Here is a 16,333-nt window from a genome sequence, read left to right as displayed (position 1 = left end):
TCCAACCCCTGAAAAATGTCCGACACCAGTGTGCAAGAAAGTCAGTGTGCAAAGAGTTAAAACCCATAATTATTTGCCTTAAATATTTCTAACCTTTTCCCTTTGTTTTCTTTTTTGCTGCCTGGATTTCTGCCATCGTGCTCTCTTATTATTGTCTGTCAAGCTTACAGATTTTGGTAATTCAGTAAAGGTACATACGCCAATTAGGCACAGCGACGTGGTAAAGATGAGCTTGAAATGAATTGTTACGATGTATTCACTGCTGTGCAGGAGATCTGAGTTCTATTTCTCATCCATTTCAGGATTCTAGAGCTTATTTCCACCTTCTCAATCAAATTGCACCTAAAGGGCAGAAAGAAGGAGAGCCTCAGATCGATATTAACATGTCAGGTTTCAATGTAAGTATTCAGGCTGTTGTGTCTTCGTGCTGTATAGTTGCAAGCTACTTGTGACCCCGTAATTGTTCCATGACATCTAGGTAACCTGGTATCTTAATTTCAAGAGTGTGTAAAGTGTCAGTGGACGTGTGCATACTTTGGGTATGTTGTGATTTGTTGGTTTTAAATGAGGCCTGGTCACTACCTGCCAATTAACATGTATGATTGAGAAATATTTTGGATTTTTGCTGCATTTGGGAGCACGCTGTATTCTAATTTTGAGCCATCAAGCAGGGACTAGTGTGGATGCTTTGTCCCTTCATTTGACTAGCAGCTGATGCCCAGTGAAGGCAGGTGGAGTTGTGACACTGCTCCACGTAGCAGTCAGGAGCTTCCCATCTGCTTTGTAGGTTGGTCTCTTCCCTGACAGATCTTCTCCACTGTGTCTCCGGCAGGAGAAGGACGACTTGCGAAGAGCAGAGTACATGCTTCAGCAGGCAGACCGGCTCGGGTGCCGGCAGTTTGTCACGCCGGCTGATGTGGTCAGTGGCAATCCCAAACTGAATCTGGCCTTTGTTGCAAACCTGTTCAACAAGTACCCAGCACTTACCAAGCCTGAAAACCAGGACATTGACTGGACTCTACTAGAAGGTGATGGCCTTATCGATCACAAAATTAGTAGGAGAGAAATATCTCAAGTAAACACTTAGATCACAAGAGACTATGCCCAGTGGAGGCATTTCTGTTGAAGTAACACCTATGATTTGAGGTTTAAGCGCTGCAGTGGTGGTTTACTCGTTTGGGGCAGATGAGGAGGGTACCTGAGGGCCTGTTCAGCTGTTCTGAGCTTTGCAATTTTCTGACACAGACAAGAGCACCTTGGTAAAGCAGTGAGATGTTCATAGCAGCACTAATTCTTGGCACAACTGGGATTAGAGAGTGAGTTAGTTAACTCCCATGTGAAAGACATTCTTGCTGCACTTTCTGCAAGAAAGTGAAAAAATCATAGAATCATTAAGGTTGGAAAAGGCCTCCAAAAATCATGTTCTTCTGAGGTCTGGTGAAATCAATCTGACATCTAAAACATGAGGTCAGGGCAATCTTCTTCATTTGAAAAAGTTATAGTAGAAACAATCTCTTTCCACTGAAAAACTTTGAGCTATGCTGTTCAGAACTTACTGTCTTGCAAGGTGGGAAACCATACAGCTTTGTGCTTGCAGAAAGTCATATTGAACTCCTTTTCTTTCGTTTAGGAGAGACCCGTGAGGAACGGACTTTCCGTAACTGGATGAACTCCCTTGGTGTGAACCCCCATGTAAATCACCTCTACGGGTAAGCATTAGGTTCTTGGGAGAGACCCAACCAACATAGATCAAAGTGGAGATGTGCCCACACCAGTGTCCTGTTGCCCACAGTGATGAGGAAAGAGCGTAAGAAAGGGTGTTGGGGAACGGGCAATGCTCATTATATCCTCCCTGCAGCCCTTAGCTTAGGATTTCTGGGCCAGCACTGGTTTTAAGGGCTGAAGGTGGTTTGTTTTTCTCCTCCCCCTGGCAAATTGGTACACTCAGATCCCAGTTAGAGCTTGAGCAAACTGCATTACAGCAACTGGACATAGATTCCGTGTCACCTAATTTTAGGGCTTGACTAACGCATCCTAGTTAGGAGGCAAGATGTTCTGGACCCCTGTAGTCGATGGAGAAAGGTGGTTACTTCTGGATTTTATATAGCAAAATTCTTTTCTGGATCTGTTGATGATTACCATGCTAAAACCTGTGTTAGCTTAGCAGCTAGCTGGTGTTAAACATGGAGCATTTCTTCTGCATTGAAAATTACAAAATGTTTTGAATTTTTTTCTTTTTAGGGTTGTTAAAATTACAAAAACCTGTAAAGAGTAGTAACTATTCGTGATGTAACCAAATCACTTAAATTGGGAAATGTCAGGGTTGATCAATGTTTTCCATTTTAGTGATCTCCAAGATGCACTGGTAATACTGCAATTATATGAAAAGATCAAAGTTCCTGTTGACTGGAATAAGGTTAACAAGCCTCCATACCCTAAGCTGGGAGCAAATATGAAAAAGGTGAGCATTTCAAAATACTTTAAAAGAAGCCATGGATACTAGGAGCAGAAGCAAATGTGCGCTATCTAGAAATTCCTATTTGAGGCTTTCAGTCAAGAGCGTATTTGTGAGTGATTTTTCTTTGACCTCTTTTCCGGTGTAGCTAGAAAACTGTAACTATGCTGTAGACCTGGGAAAGCATCCAGCCAAATTCTCCCTGGTTGGCATTGGAGGACAGGATCTGAACGACGGAAACCCAACGTTGACACTAGCCTTAGTCTGGCAGTTGATGAGAAGGTAGGTTTGATGTGATCAAACACATCAGCCTTGTGAATTCAGTACAGAGTTTGTGAAGATTTTTGCCAAGTTTGTGAGATTTTTGCCTGCAGCAGTGGAACAGGTTACCCACAGAGGCTGTAAAACCTCTGTCCTTGGTGAGATTTCAAGTCTCAGCTGGACAAAACTGTGGCAGAGCTGGTCCTGCTGCTGCATATGGGAGGCTGGAGCAGAGACAAGACCTCCAGTGAGTCTGTTGTCAGATCTGTGAGCATCTTACTGTCCAGGATCACCTCTCTCGCCTGCTCGAGGGTGACCCACGTCTAGCAACCATAGGAAGGAAAGCTTAGCTGGCACGACTGTTCTAATGTTTAGCTGGAAATTGTGAAAGAGATATTCTGGGGTTGCTTCATAACCCCAGTCAGAACTGGAATGGCGGGGGGGTCACTTAACAAAATGGGATATTAACTTTATCATTTTATCTAGTTCTGAAGAATTCTAAGATGATGCAAATACCTAAGATATATCTGCAGATTAGTTGCATGTCAGCTCTGTATTTGGCAGTAGAGGCAAGAATGCTCAAACAGATTAAACAGTACCTTCAGCCCAGGCAATTTTGTGAGTTGCTATTACAAGACTCAGGCGCTTCACCTTATTAGACTTTTTAACAGCAATCACACTTTAGATAGGATAGATGACTCCTCTTTTTGCTAAAGGGGTAAAAAATAAGATAAAAAAATAAAAAAGCTGATAATATGTGAACACTTTCCATGCTGCCATGGGCTTGCATTGCATCCAGGCAGTGTGCTTGCTGGGTCTTAGCCCAGGCTCTGAGCCTTGTCTTGTTCTTTCTGCCTGTGCTTAGGTACACGCTGAACGTCCTGGAGGACCTGGGTGACGGTCAGAAAGCCAACGATGACATTATAGTCAGCTGGGTAAACCGGACCCTGAAAGAAGCTGGCAAGTCCACCTCCATCCAGAACTTCAAGGTGCAGGTTCCCCTCTTGCATCCAAAAGGAGAGGGGTGCCCCAAAAGGGTTTCTTCAGCTGCAGCAGGACATGTTCAAGAGGGGGTTTTACACAAGACAGGATGCAGCCTGTGCTGGGAACAAAGTGGCTTCAAGCTATCAGAGAGGAGACTTTCAGAGCTGCTTAGTAGAGAATAGTGGTGGGGCAAGAGAGTTGATGGGGTGTCGGAGGAGGGGAGGAGTGTGGTTGGTCTCTGGGGCAGTGGTGGGGTCCAAGCATTGAGGCTGGAGCTGCTGTTGTAGGTTGGCATTGTCCCCTGGGGTCAGGTCGGTGGGGTGGACCTGCTGCCTGTAAACACTTTGTGTTTTTACACCACTTAGAGTAAATTGGAATACTAACCTTGTACTGTTACCAAAGGAGAAGCAGCACTTTGGTTTGTTTGTGCTCCAGCTGGAATAATCACTCAGTGCTGCCTGGAAATAGCTTGTTTAAAGTTTGTTTTGTTTCACATTGCAGAGCAGTTGAATTGAGGTGAGAAGTATTCTTAAGGATTAGACACTTGTGTTTACTTTTCTCTGCTTGTATTCTCTAGGACAAGACTATCAGTACAAGCTTGGCAGTGGTGGATTTAATTGATGCTATACAGCCTGGTTGCATCAACTATGACCTTGTAAAGACTGGTCATCTGTCGGAAGATGACAAACAAAATAATGCTAAGTAAGTTTACTATCTGAAAAGCTGCATTGCATTGGGAGAGTACACCTACTATGCTGTGACTTAAAGTTGCAAGAGCTTTTTACTGCTTTTCTGTAGTTTTCAAACACTGAACCTTTTAGATAGGCAGTGCTTCTTGAAATCAAATTGCTGTACTTGTCAGTAATGCCAGAGTACTACTTGGTTGGACTCTTGCTTGTTGAGAAGAACACAGAACAGCCCAAGACTGATCTAGCAATGATCCCTCTTTCTCTCCTGTTTGTTCAGGCTTATGAAATGCTCAGCCAGTAGCTCAGGGGTTTGAGACTGAACCCTAGTCTCTCATCTTGTTGAATCATCATAGGTTGTCAAGTTTGAAGTATGCCTGTGAAATCATGGCTTTGAAACGTGTGTTCTGCGACTATTCTGCAGTGGCAGAATGACAGGAAGTTTTCTTGCAGATAATACTTGCTTGATTATTCTTAAAAAGCAAGCAGAAGAGGGAATGTAAATGTTAGCTGATGAGTCCGTGATTATGAATTCTGGTTATTAGCCCTATCAAATATTAATTACACCTTTTAATAACATGCTCCTCTTTCCATGGCAAATAGGTATGCTGTGTCCATGGCAAGAAGAATTGGTGCCCGAGTCTATGCTCTTCCGGAAGATCTTGTGGAGGTGAAACCGAAGATGGTCATGACCGTGTTTGCCTGCTTGATGGGCAGGGGAATGAAGCGAGTATAAAAGGGTTGATCCATGTAAAAATTAAAACAAACAACAAAACACAACAAAAACCCAACCTGCCACCCTGGGTGCATGAGTAGCAGACCAGCTGTGTCCACGCTGAAATGCTGTTGGCCTAGGAACTGTTGAAGTTCAAAGGATGTTGTTTTGCTTTGCGAGACAAACTCGTATCAAAATTCTCAGGGAGAGGAGTTTTAACCAACAGATGTGCTCTTTTCCCAAAGGAAAGTTTGACTTATCAAGAGCTCACAGAAATGCATTCATAACAGACCAGCACCTTGAACGCTGCTCTGGAGCTGTTTTCACCACGTTATTTCTCTGATGCTTGGTGTTGTCCCCACCCCACCCCACCCCTGAGGGCTCTGAGGTGGTCAGTAGGAGTTGTAATGGGAATGGATCTTATTTCTGTCTGCAGTCCAGCTTAATTGCTGTTATTTGGTCCAAGCGCATTCTGGGTTTGACCACTTCCTTAACTTTGCAAACAAAGCTACCGTACAAGTTGGGACCTACAGACCAGCTCGCAATGCTAAATGAGAAATGTGTTTTGGAAGATGGATCTTATGGTATTCTCTGTACATGGTGCTTTTTTTATACATCTAACTATTTTGATTACTTTACAAATAAAGCATAGCAGTTTTTTCTCTTGCTGCTTATAAAAAAAAGGGGGGTTTGTTTGTATTTTTAAGTTAGACTACATATGAGAATACCACCATCCTTGGACTGCGCACAGTAACACATGATACCACGTTGCTGATGGCACAGTTGCACCTGAGAATGGAAGTGAATGCATTTTTGTATGCATCTTGGTTCAGTTGTGTGTACCTAGAACATAATTTTTACAAAAATCTGCATGAAAAATATAACTTTTTATTTAAAATGTTGTTGGATATAAAACCATACTACATTGTGGGGAGGTTTTGTGCAGGGAAGAGGCAAATGTTACGAACAGCAGGGTTCAATAAACTGAACAGCAAATGCTCTGGAATATAAAATTATTTTTACAGATAAAATGAAGTGTTGTCGCCAAAGAAGGAAGATTCTGTATCCATAGGAGTTAATATTATCTTGCTTTGGCAAGCTGTTTGCTAGATTTTGAGATCATATTGCTATTCCAAGCTATTCAAAATGATGTAATATGGTGGCAAAGCATTAGTTGAAATAAAAAAAAAGACACTTAAATCCAGGGTTCTCTCCTTATTTACACTGTCCCAGCATGGTAGCCTGTCATCAGTTGCTTTTAGCAGTGCTTTGGTTGCTTTTTGTATTTTGCAACAGGTCCTATTGATCTGTAAGATCCCTAGAATTAGGGTGTGCTTGAGGGGGTGAGGAGGGTGGTTTTGTTTTTTTTTTAGTTGTGTGATTTTTTTTAATTGGCAGTGTTTTTGTGAGGTGTTACCTTTATGATAGCTTCTCTAAAACATTACTCTTGAACTTGTGACTTACTGTGTGGCTGAAGACAATGCCCGAAGGTGTAGGGGAAAAGCCCCATTAGGGCAAACCCCAGGAAAAGTAGGAGAAAAGGTCGTACCCATTCAGGCTCATGACCAGAGACCCCAGGTTGGTGGAGGGGGGAGGGTGTGATAGCAGCAGCTGACACAAATCAGAACAGCAAAGAGATTGAAGAGAAGAATGTGACAGCAAGAAGCAAAGGGGAGGTTTTTCCTGCAACTTCCCAAAGTGCTTGAAGCTGAGGAAAGTGAGAATTGTGCTGAAACCCCTGAACTGAAGCGGAAACATTGCAAACAAAAGGTAAAGAAGAAATGTATTGACTGTTTAATACTTGGCACGAATCGAATCACAAATCTGATAAGCAGGAAGATGCAGCACGTGTTGCTTTGTTGTGCAGCCCTGGTTTGTCCATTCACTGGTACTGCAGTAATAGCAAAATTCAGACTTACTGTGCTCTTGTGAGAAGGTTTCAGTTGTCAAAACAACTCTTCTTCATCACTCTTGCCTCGCAGTGCAGTTCCACACGATGCCTCCCTCTTCTTTCTTCCCCACCGGCTGCTGCTGCAAAGGAAGGACGAGACGCTTAGACCAGGGAAGCACTAAATCCTCTCTCTATCCCCATAGGCAAACTCAGTCTGTTACTTCTCATTTTCTGTTTATCCTTTTACTCCTCCTTGTTAACTTTAATTTTTTACTTGTAACATAAATACTTTTTTTCTGTGTTGGGTCTTTCCCCCCTATAAATTAGAGGAAAAAGAGTTACATAATAATGTAAAATGTTATATAATAATGTAATATAATGTAATATCCAGGTTTTTGTTCAAATTTCCTGTCACGGTATGCTTATTTTTTCCCTCCACGTTACCTCAGTTTTTTTCTAACATTTTAATCTCCCTTTTTTCACTACCTTATCTTCATTAAAAAAATAAAAATAAATTTTTGCCTCCTACATTACCTCACCTCTCAAATTTTACATTAGAGACTTCTAATTTACTTCAGCTTTTCTCCAAAAAAAAAAAAGCTCATTTTTGCCCTCGTTACCTGAGATCTTCCTTCAAAAGATTCCATCCAATCCCTTCTAATTTACCTTAGCTTTCCCCTAAAAAAAATGCTCATTTTTGCCCACAAATTACCTCAACATTTTTCTCCAAAAATGCCACATTTGTTCCTTCTAATTTACCTTAGCCTTTCCCCAAAAGAAAATGCTCATTTTTACCTAGTTACGTGAGATTTCCCTTCAAAATAAATGCCACCATGCTTCCTTCTAATTTACCTTAGCTTTTCCCTAAAAAAAAATATTTTTTGCCCACAAATTATTTCAACTTTTTCCTCCAAAAATGCCGCCTTTGAGCCTTGTTACCTACTTCACCTTCTCCCTGGAAAAAATGCTCATTTTTGCCCACAAATTTACCTCATTTTTTTCCTTTAAAAAAAGCCTGCTTTAACTCTCTAATTTACTTCAGCTTTATCCTACAAAAAAGCCCATTTTTGCCCACAAATTACCTCAACATTTTCCTCAAAAAAAAAAAATCCACCTTTGACCCTTCAATTTACTTCAGATTTTCTCTGAAAAGAAAAAAGCTGATTTTTGCCCACAAATTACCTCAAAAATTTCCTCAAAAAAAGCCACCTTTGACCCTTCTAACTTACTTCAGATTATCCCCAGAAAAAAAGCTGATTTTTGTCCATATATTACCTCAAAGTTTTCCTCAAAAACAAAACAAAATCTGCTTTCACCCTTCTAACTTACTTCAGCTTTTCCCAGGAAAAAAAGCTGATTTTTCACTCAAGTTTCCTGAGATTTCCCTTAAAAAAAAAAAAAAGAAGAAAAGCCACCTTTGACCTTGTCACTTACTTCAGCTTTTCAGTGAAAAAAATGCTAAATTTTGCCCACAAATTACATCAACATTTTTCTCAAAAAATGCCAGCTTTGACCCTTCAATTTACCTCAGTTTTTCACTGACAAAAATGCTCATTTTTGCATACAACATTTTCCTCAAAACGTCCTACCTTTGACCCTTCAATCTACTTCAGCTTTTCCCTGGAGGAAAAAAAAAAAAAAAAAGAGGATTTTTCCCCACAAATTACCTCAACATTTCCCTCAAAAAAAATCCATCTTTGACCCTTCTAATTTACCTCAGGTTTTCCCTGAAAAAAATGCTCATTTTTGTCCACTAAGTTACCTCACTTTTTTCCTTATAAAAATGCCAGCTTTGACTCTCTAATTTACTTCAGCTTTTTCCTAAAAAAAAAAGCCCATTTTTGCCCACAAATTACCTCACCATTTCCCTTCAAAAGAATTCCACCTTTGACCCTTCTAATTTACCTCAGCTTTTCCCTACAAATATGCTCATTTTAGCCCAAAAATTACCTCAATGTTTTCCTCAAAAAAAATTCCACCTTTGACCCCTCAATTTACTTCATCTTTTCACTGAAAAAAAAAAGATTTTTGTCCACAAATTACATAATTAATTTCCTCAAAAAAATCTACCTTTAACCTGTCTAACTTCAGATTTTCACCAGAAAAAAAGCTGATTTTTGTCCACAAATTATCTCAAAATTTTCCTAAAAAAAATCCGCCTTTGACCCTTCTAACTTACTTCAGATTTTCCCCAGAAAAAAAAAAAAAAAGCTGATTTTTGTCCACATATTACCTCAAAATTTTCCTCAGAAATATCCAGCTTTCACCCTTCTAACTTACTTCAGCTTTTCCCAGGAAAAAAAAAGCTGATTTTTTGCCCAAGTTACCTGAGATTTCCCTTAAAAAAAAAAAAAAAAAAAAAAACACCTTTGACCCTTGTCACTTGCTTCGGCTTTTCAGTGAAAAAAATGCTCATTTTTGCCCAAAAATTACCTCAATATTTTCCTCAAAAGAAATTCCACTTTTGACCCTTCAATTTACTTCAGCTTTTCTCTGAAAAAAAAAGGATGATTTTTGTCCACAAATTACATAAAAAATTTCCTCAAAAAAATCCACCTTTAACCCTTCTAACTTACTTCAGATTTTCACCGGAAAAAAAGCTGATTTTTGTCCACAAATTATCTCAAAATTTTCCTAAAAAAAAATCCATCTTTGACCCTTCTAACTTACTTCAGATTTTCCCCAGAAAAAAAAAAAAAAGCTGATTTTTGTCCACATATTACCTCAAATTTTCCTCAGAAATATCCAGCTTTCACCCTTCTAACTTACTTCAGCTTTTCTCAGGAAAAAAAGCTGATTTTTTGCCGAAGTTACCTGAGATTTCCCTTAAAAAAGAAAAAAAAAAAGCCACCTCTGACCCTTGTCACTTGCTTCAGCTTTTCAGTGAAAAAATGCTCATTTTTGCCCACAAATTACCTCAACATTTTCCTCAAAACATTCCATCTTTGACCCTTTTAACTTGCTTCAGATTTTTCCTGGAAAAAAAAAAAAAAAAGAGGATATTTACTCAGAAATCATATCAACATTTTCCTCAAAAAAATCCAACTTTGACCCTTCTAACTTACTTCAGATTTTCCCTGGAAAAAAAGAGGATTTTTCCCCACAAATTACCTCAACATTTCCCTCAAAAAAATCCAACTTGGACCCTTCTAATTTACCTTAGCTTTTCTCTGAAAAAAATGCTCATTTTTGCCCACAAATTACCTCAAAATTTTCCTCAGAAAAATCCACCTTTGACCCTTCTAACTTACTTCAGCTTTTCCCTGGAAAAAAGCTGATTTTTGCCTAAGTTTCCTGAGATTTCCCTTCAAAAACAAATGCTACCTTTGACCCTTCTTATTTACCTTAGTTTTCCCCCAGAAAAAAAGCTGATTTTTGTCCATACATTACCTCAAATTTTTCCTCAAAAAATGCCACTTTTGACCCTTCTAACTTACTTCTCCTTTTCCCTGGGGGAAAACAAAACAAAACAAAACAAAAACTGATTTTTGCCCCAGTTACTTGAGATTTCCCTTCAGAAAATGCCACCATTTCCCCTTCTAATTTACCTTAGCTTTTCCCTACAAAAAATGCTCATTTTTGCCCAAGTTTCCTCAGATTTCCCTTAAAAAAAAAAAAAAGCCACCTTCGACCCTTCTAACTTACTTCAGCTTTTCCCTGAAAAAAATGTTCATTTTTTGCCCACAAATACCTCAGTTTTCCCTCAAAAGTGCCATTTTTGACCCTCTAATTTACTTCAGCTTTTTCCTCGGAAGCAATGCCCGTTTTTGCCCACTAAATTACTCAAAATGCTTATTCTGTACCCTCTACATCACCCCAGCTTTTCCCTCCCAAAATGTCACCTATGTTCACTCTACTTTTTCTTAGGTTTTCCCTCTAAAATGATCATTCTGTCCCTATTACCTCTGATTTTCACTGAAAAATGTTCATTTTGTACCAAGTTACCTCGGGTCCGACCCCCTCCCCCCCCCCGTTGTCTCTGTTGTCTTTAAACTGCCTGAAGCTTTTCCGGTTGTAAAGCTCACTCTGCCCCGCCTCAATTATCTCCACTTTTCTTTTTAAAAATTATCCCGAAATGCTACGCTGTTCTCTTAATTAACTGTCCAAGGTCCCTAATTAATTTGTGCCTTCTGTAACAGCCCCCAGCTCCTCACACGGGCGACTTTTTAAGGTTTATTATTAAACCCTACGAAGCGTACCCTGCCCGCGACCGCTCTCCTCAGACGCTGCGGCTGACCGGCGCGCGGGGAGGGCTTTCAGTCAGCGGCCCGCCAACGGGCTCGCGAGCGGCGCGAGCGCCGCTTGCCGGCGGGCGCGGAGCGGAGCGGCGCGCGCCGTTCCCGCGCTCCGCGGCTCGGGGCTGCGCCGCCGTGCTGCGCGGGAAGAGCCCTGCAGCGCCCCGCGGTGAGGCGCGGGAGGCCGCGTCCCCGTCGGCGGTGCGCGGGGTGCGCGCAGCCCCCCCACACCCCCGTGTCCCCCGGCGGTGACGGGGCCGTGCAGCAGCAGCCCCCCCCCCCCCCCCCCCCAGAGGGGCACACGGGGCACCCACAGGTGGCTGCAGAATTGTAGGGCAATGCAAGTTCGTACCCGCAGATCAGCTGCGTGTCAGCTCTGTGTGGGGGCGGTAGAGGCAAGAATGCCGAACTGGGAATTGATCTGCACCTCCTAGCTAAAGCATTGCCCCTCTGAGGCAAATTGCCAATGCTCAAAGAGTTTAACAGCGTCCTGAGCCCTGGCAATTTTGTGAGCTGCTATTAAAGGACTGGGAGGGCTAGAAAGACTAAGTGCTTTATGAGAAATCAGATAAGAGAGATGGTTCTTCCTTCCCGCTAAAGGGGTTTCAACCAAAGCAGAGCTGATAGTACATGAACGCTTGTCATGCTGCCATGGGCTTGCATCGCATCCAGGCAGTGTGCTTGCTGGGTCTTAGCCCAGGCTCTGAGCCTCGTCTTGAGCTTTCTGCCTGTGCTGAATGCTGAACATCCTCAAGGACCTGGGTGACAGTCAGAAAGCCAACGATGACATTATAATCATCCGGGTAAACCAGACCCTGAAAGAAGCTGGCAAGTCCACCTCCATCCAGAACTTCAAGGTGCAGGTTCCCCTCTTGCAACCCAAAAGAGCACAAGCTTACAAGTGGATTTACTTGATGCTATTCAAACATCAAGCATAGTGTCACCTGATTATTCCTAAAAAGCAAAAAGGAAGAGGAATTTAAGTGTTAGCTGATAGGTCCTTCATTACGCATGCTAGCTATTATACCTACCAAACAGTAATTGCAATTTTTTATCTGTTGGTCTAGTGGATTTGACATTCAAAGGTCAACTTGTGCATTAAAGACCCTTTCCCCTACTGTGGAAAAGGAACATGGCAAAAGATCAAAATACCTCTACAAAACAGAACGGTGTGGTTGGACTGCTGTACTTTATGAAGACTAAACAGCATCTTACTAAAAAGAGGGTGGTAGGTGAAACTGTGTTGGATGGGGCAGGAGACGCTGACCTGTCATTTCACCAGCATACATTCCTTTGGGAAAAGACCCAAAAGGAAGTTTAATGTACAAAGAGCTCACAGAAATGCATTCATAACAGACCAACACCTTGCAACAATGTTCTTTTCATCTGATTATCTCTCATGCATGTATTTGTTTCTTTTCACATGAGGGCTCTGAGGTGGTCAGTATGAGTTGTAGCGGGAGTGGATCTTATCTCGGTCTGCAACCCAGTTTAATTGCAATCATTTAGTCCAAGCACATTCTAAGTTTGATCGCTTCCTTAGCTTTGCAAACAAAGCTACCATACAAGCCGGGGCCTGCAAGGCCGCAATGCTAAGTGAGGAACATGTCATTTGGAGACGGATCTTCCCCTGACACAAACCTGCTCTCGTTCAGGTTGCACGGTAGAAGCTGTCACCACATCGGAGCGTTTTTTGGCCGTCGGGTGGCAGTCAGCCCCAGCGCAGGAGAGGACTGGCGAGGAAAGGTGGAGCGCCCTTTGGCCAGCTCCATGTTAGAGATCATTAACAAAAACAGGAGAAAATTCATACAGACCATCCATGAGACACACAAGTTCTTTGCACGGGCTAATGCATAATTTTGTTAGCTGAGACTTGGTACTCTGAGGAGCAGCTGAGAGATAAAAAGTTTTATTTTGTGACATTTGTTCCCACCACTCCAACACTGTTTTATTGTGTATAGTGTATTAAAGACTGTCTTTGTTTCTTAACAGCAAGCACCTCATATGCCACCTGTGGGAAGCTACCACATGTTCACAGAGACACCAATGGACTGAGTCTCTTACAGGGATTCCAGATGTGCTGGAAAACTTGCAATTTATTTGTATTTTAGCAGTACTCACAATCTCCCCTGCTTGAACTGGACACGGGAAGACAGAAGAGCATGTGTGGTTGTGGTCAGTCAGCAAGGGAGCAGAGGCTGCCTCAGGGCTGTGCTCACCAACCCCACATCTCCAGCACAAGTCCCAGCCCTGTGCTTGCTAACATGAGCTCTTTCTAAGCACATCAGTGGTGCCACTGAATGTTGATATTAGCATTTCAGAATTAATTCCTTTATGTTAAGAAAAAAGCTTATTTTCATACAAAAAAAAAAAACCCTCCTGTAACGAAACCCACTGTTCATAAGCAAGTTGTGAGAAAATATGCCTCCACTTTCTAATTTAAACACTGACAAAGCGTGGCCAACAGGGTGTCCTATCTCCTTGCAAAATACCACATGTGGCAGACGACTACCAGCAGGAAGACCTTGTTAGAGGGAGCAGGAGGCCCAGCAGCCGTGCTGGTACCAGCTGCCCCACACTTGTCCTTGCTCACCAGCTCAGGCGGTGCCATGCACTCCGTCTGGTCCCCTGGATGAGGGACCCTGAGGACTGTCACGTTGTGATGGCCCGGGAAGGCACAGTGCAGCCCTTCGAGTGCTCCCCTGTACGTTGCTGTCCACTGCAAAAACCAAAACATCTTGCAGTCGCACTTCCAGGGGTTGTGAGATAAAAACACATACTTCAGTTTCGGCAGTTCTGTGAACACGTGGATCGGAAGGGAGCTGAGGTTGTTCTTACTCAGGTGGAGGAAATGCAGTTTGTTTAAGTAAGAGAAAGCAGAGTCCGAAATAGAGGATATTTGGTTGTTGTTCAGGTACAGGTTTCTCAAGTTAAGCAGATGTCTGAAGGTGCAGTCAATAGCAGTGATTCTGTTGGCTTCAAGGTGCATAGTCTTGAGCTGGATCAACCCGCTGAAAAGCTGATTAGGCAAATCACCAATGAAATTGTGTCCTAAATTTAACACTCCCAATCTGGGAAGCTTTGTAAAAGCACCGTTCTGAATAATCCATATCCGGTTCTTCCTGAGATTCAGATCATACAGGGTTTCCAGGTCCTTCAGGGAATCTCTGCCAATGGCTTCTATGTGATTGCCCTCCAGGGACAGCCTCATAAGGCTGGAGAGATTCCTAAAGGCTTGTGGGACATAGCGCATGTTATTGGAGGCTAAGTCAAGTCTTTCTAAAGAGGGCAGGTGTGAAAATAGAAGTGGATGGATTTCAAAGATATTGCAATGAGACAAGTCCAGGCTGATGAGGTTTAATAGTCCTCTGAAGGTGTTTGCATGCAGGTAAGTGAGGCGCGAGTTCCTGCTGAGGTGCAGCTCTCGCAGCTTGCTGAGAGCATGGAAGGTCCCCGGGGACAGGAAAGTCAGATTGTTTCCATCCAGCCAGAGGCTGTGGAGGAAAGTCAGGTTTCTGAATGTGTTGGTGGTAAGAATCCGCAAATAGTTATTGGAAAGGTTTAGAGAGACAGTGGATGCTGCTATTTCTCCAGGGAGGGATCTCAGTCCAGCTCTGTTACAGTGGATAATCTCTTCAGGTGCACATTTGCACATGCTTGGGCATGAATCAGAGAGATTCAGACTCAGTCCAGTCTTTGCTGCACAAGTAAATATAAATATAACAAGAAAGAACATGACCGGCCACAAGTCAGACACCACATCTAATACCTGACAGATAGCAGAGAAGAAGACAAGAAAAAGAACATGTACCTTTTGGATAGGTGAACCACAAGCATTGCAGGAACAGTGGGGCTGTGCTTTTAGCTCACAGTGAAATTAAATTAGCTAGTTCTGGCTGCTGCAGACCAATGGGGATCGAGTCTTAGGCAGATAAAAGCTGATTAAGTGCTGCTGCGTTGCAAAGAGCATTACTGAGAGGCAGGAAGATTTCTCACAGCATCATGCTCTGGCAGTGTTTTTCTCTACCTTCTGCTCCCTGCAAACAGCAGCAGGTAATAGACTTCACTTGGGATCTGTCTGGGAGACCCTCCTGCTCCTGGGTTGATCATGGTTCTCAGTACTGGCTTGGCAGTTTGCTCAAAAACAAAACAAAACAAAACAAAAAAGCAAGCAAGCAAACAAACAAAAAATAAAAACCCAACACTATTTTGGGAGTAGGGTAGGGATTTTTGGATTTTCCTCTGGTTTGGACTTCAGCACAGGCAGCTTAGAGTGGCTCTCCCATCTGGCATGGGATGTACGAGACAGTCATGAACTGAACAAACCTCACGCTCACTGCCAACTGGGAATATGCAGGGCAGTGCCTTGTCCTGATGGAGCAGCATCTCAGGATAAGCCCTGAGCCATCTTTGGGTGGCAAGAGATTAATCCCACGGGTGAAGCACAGAGCACCCAGGGGCATGCTGCCCTTCTCAGGGTGCCGCCTGCCTCCAGTGGGCCTGAAAATGCCGCTGAGCAGCCCAAGGTGGACTCAGGTCTATAAAACTTATGTCCTTTGACTCCTCCCTGGTTTTCATCCTATATCCAGAGTGCAGAAGAAAAGATTTTGTTTTCATTTGCAAGATTCAATGTTTTCATTCTTCCCATATAGAAAATTGCATCTTCCCATTGCAGATAATTTGGAAAAGGAGCAAGCGACTGGACCCATATGAGGATATAGCTGAGCTCTCCTCAGGTTCCCAAGCTCACATCAATCTTTTGCTGCTTCTGCCCTGGAGAAAGTATGAGGAACCTCAGGGGGCTGATCACTGCTGCACCTGACAGCCAGGGACTGGCAATCTCCTGTCTCATTATTTCACTTACAATGCAAAGATTGGATGATGTGTCAGCAAAGTAAATAGTGGCACAATTGCTGCTTTTCTTTTTTCTCACTATTTTAATTTTTATTTCCCCCCTCACTTCTATATATTGGAGTTCTCAAGTTTTTGATGTGCTTGAAGCACCTTCTCTCAGCCCCTTCCATTCAGATGCATTTTCTTGCTCATCATTTCTTGGTCTTCCTTAGCTTTTTCTTTCATGGTTTACAGATTTGGATTTCTTTTCTC

At 42.5% G+C, this 16,333-nt stretch overlaps 2 protein-coding genes and 1 long non-coding RNA gene across 15 annotated transcripts in view; 1 reads left to right on the top strand and 2 right to left on the bottom strand.

Annotated features, from left to right (window-relative positions):
* Window positions 1–6,301, top strand: part of PLS3 (plastin 3) — a 55,885-nt gene extending 49,584 nt beyond the window's left edge. For all 11 annotated transcript variants that reach the window (XM_080553726.1, XM_080553722.1, XM_080553728.1 and 8 more), the window contains 8 exons: window positions 303–398; window positions 833–1,028; window positions 1,631–1,709; window positions 2,347–2,461; window positions 2,604–2,737; window positions 3,582–3,705; window positions 4,278–4,402; window positions 4,990–6,301. In XM_080553726.1, coding sequence (XP_080409852.1) covers window positions 303–398; window positions 833–1,028; window positions 1,631–1,709; window positions 2,347–2,461; window positions 2,604–2,737; window positions 3,582–3,705; window positions 4,278–4,402; window positions 4,990–5,122 — 1,002 coding nt within the window. In that variant the 3' untranslated portion in view covers window positions 5,123–6,301. The remainder of the gene's footprint in view (window positions 1–302; window positions 399–832; window positions 1,029–1,630; window positions 1,710–2,346; window positions 2,462–2,603; window positions 2,738–3,581; window positions 3,706–4,277; window positions 4,403–4,989) is intronic.
* On the bottom strand, window positions 5,770–11,296 carry LOC308177069. Its single transcript, XR_013938842.1, has 3 exons — window positions 11,192–11,296; window positions 9,909–9,967; window positions 5,770–7,132 (listed from the first exon to the last, which is right to left on the bottom strand). It is a non-coding gene; the product is annotated as an uncharacterized lncRNA (long non-coding RNA).
* Window positions 11,297–11,759: 463 nt separating this feature from the next.
* LOC308177344 (uncharacterized protein) lies at window positions 11,760–15,093 on the bottom strand. Of its 3 annotated transcripts, XM_080554425.1 has the most exons (3): window positions 15,039–15,093; window positions 12,869–14,926; window positions 11,760–12,181 (listed from the first exon to the last, which is right to left on the bottom strand). In XM_080554425.1, exon 2 carries the CDS (start codon window positions 14,880–14,882, stop codon window positions 13,701–13,703), a length of 1,182 nt encoding a protein of 393 aa, XP_080410551.1. In that variant the 5' UTR covers window positions 14,883–14,926; window positions 15,039–15,093; the 3' UTR covers window positions 11,760–12,181; window positions 12,869–13,700. The 3 variants fall into 3 exon arrangements, with proteins under 3 accessions (XP_080410551.1, XP_080410550.1, XP_080410552.1); XM_080554424.1 differs by lacking the exon at window positions 15,039–15,093 and having other exon boundaries at window positions 12,869–15,022; XM_080554426.1 differs by lacking the exon at window positions 15,039–15,093 and having other exon boundaries at window positions 13,821–15,021.
* Between the last annotated feature and the right edge of the window lie 1,240 nt (window positions 15,094–16,333).

This window comes from Anser brachyrhynchus, assembly GCF_964034855.1.
Source record: "Anser brachyrhynchus genome assembly, chromosome: 13".
NCBI lineage: Eukaryota > Metazoa > Chordata > Aves > Anseriformes > Anatidae > Anser > Anser brachyrhynchus.
The sequence above is the reverse complement of the archived record's forward strand: the minus strand, read 5'-3'. Positions and strand labels throughout refer to the sequence as shown.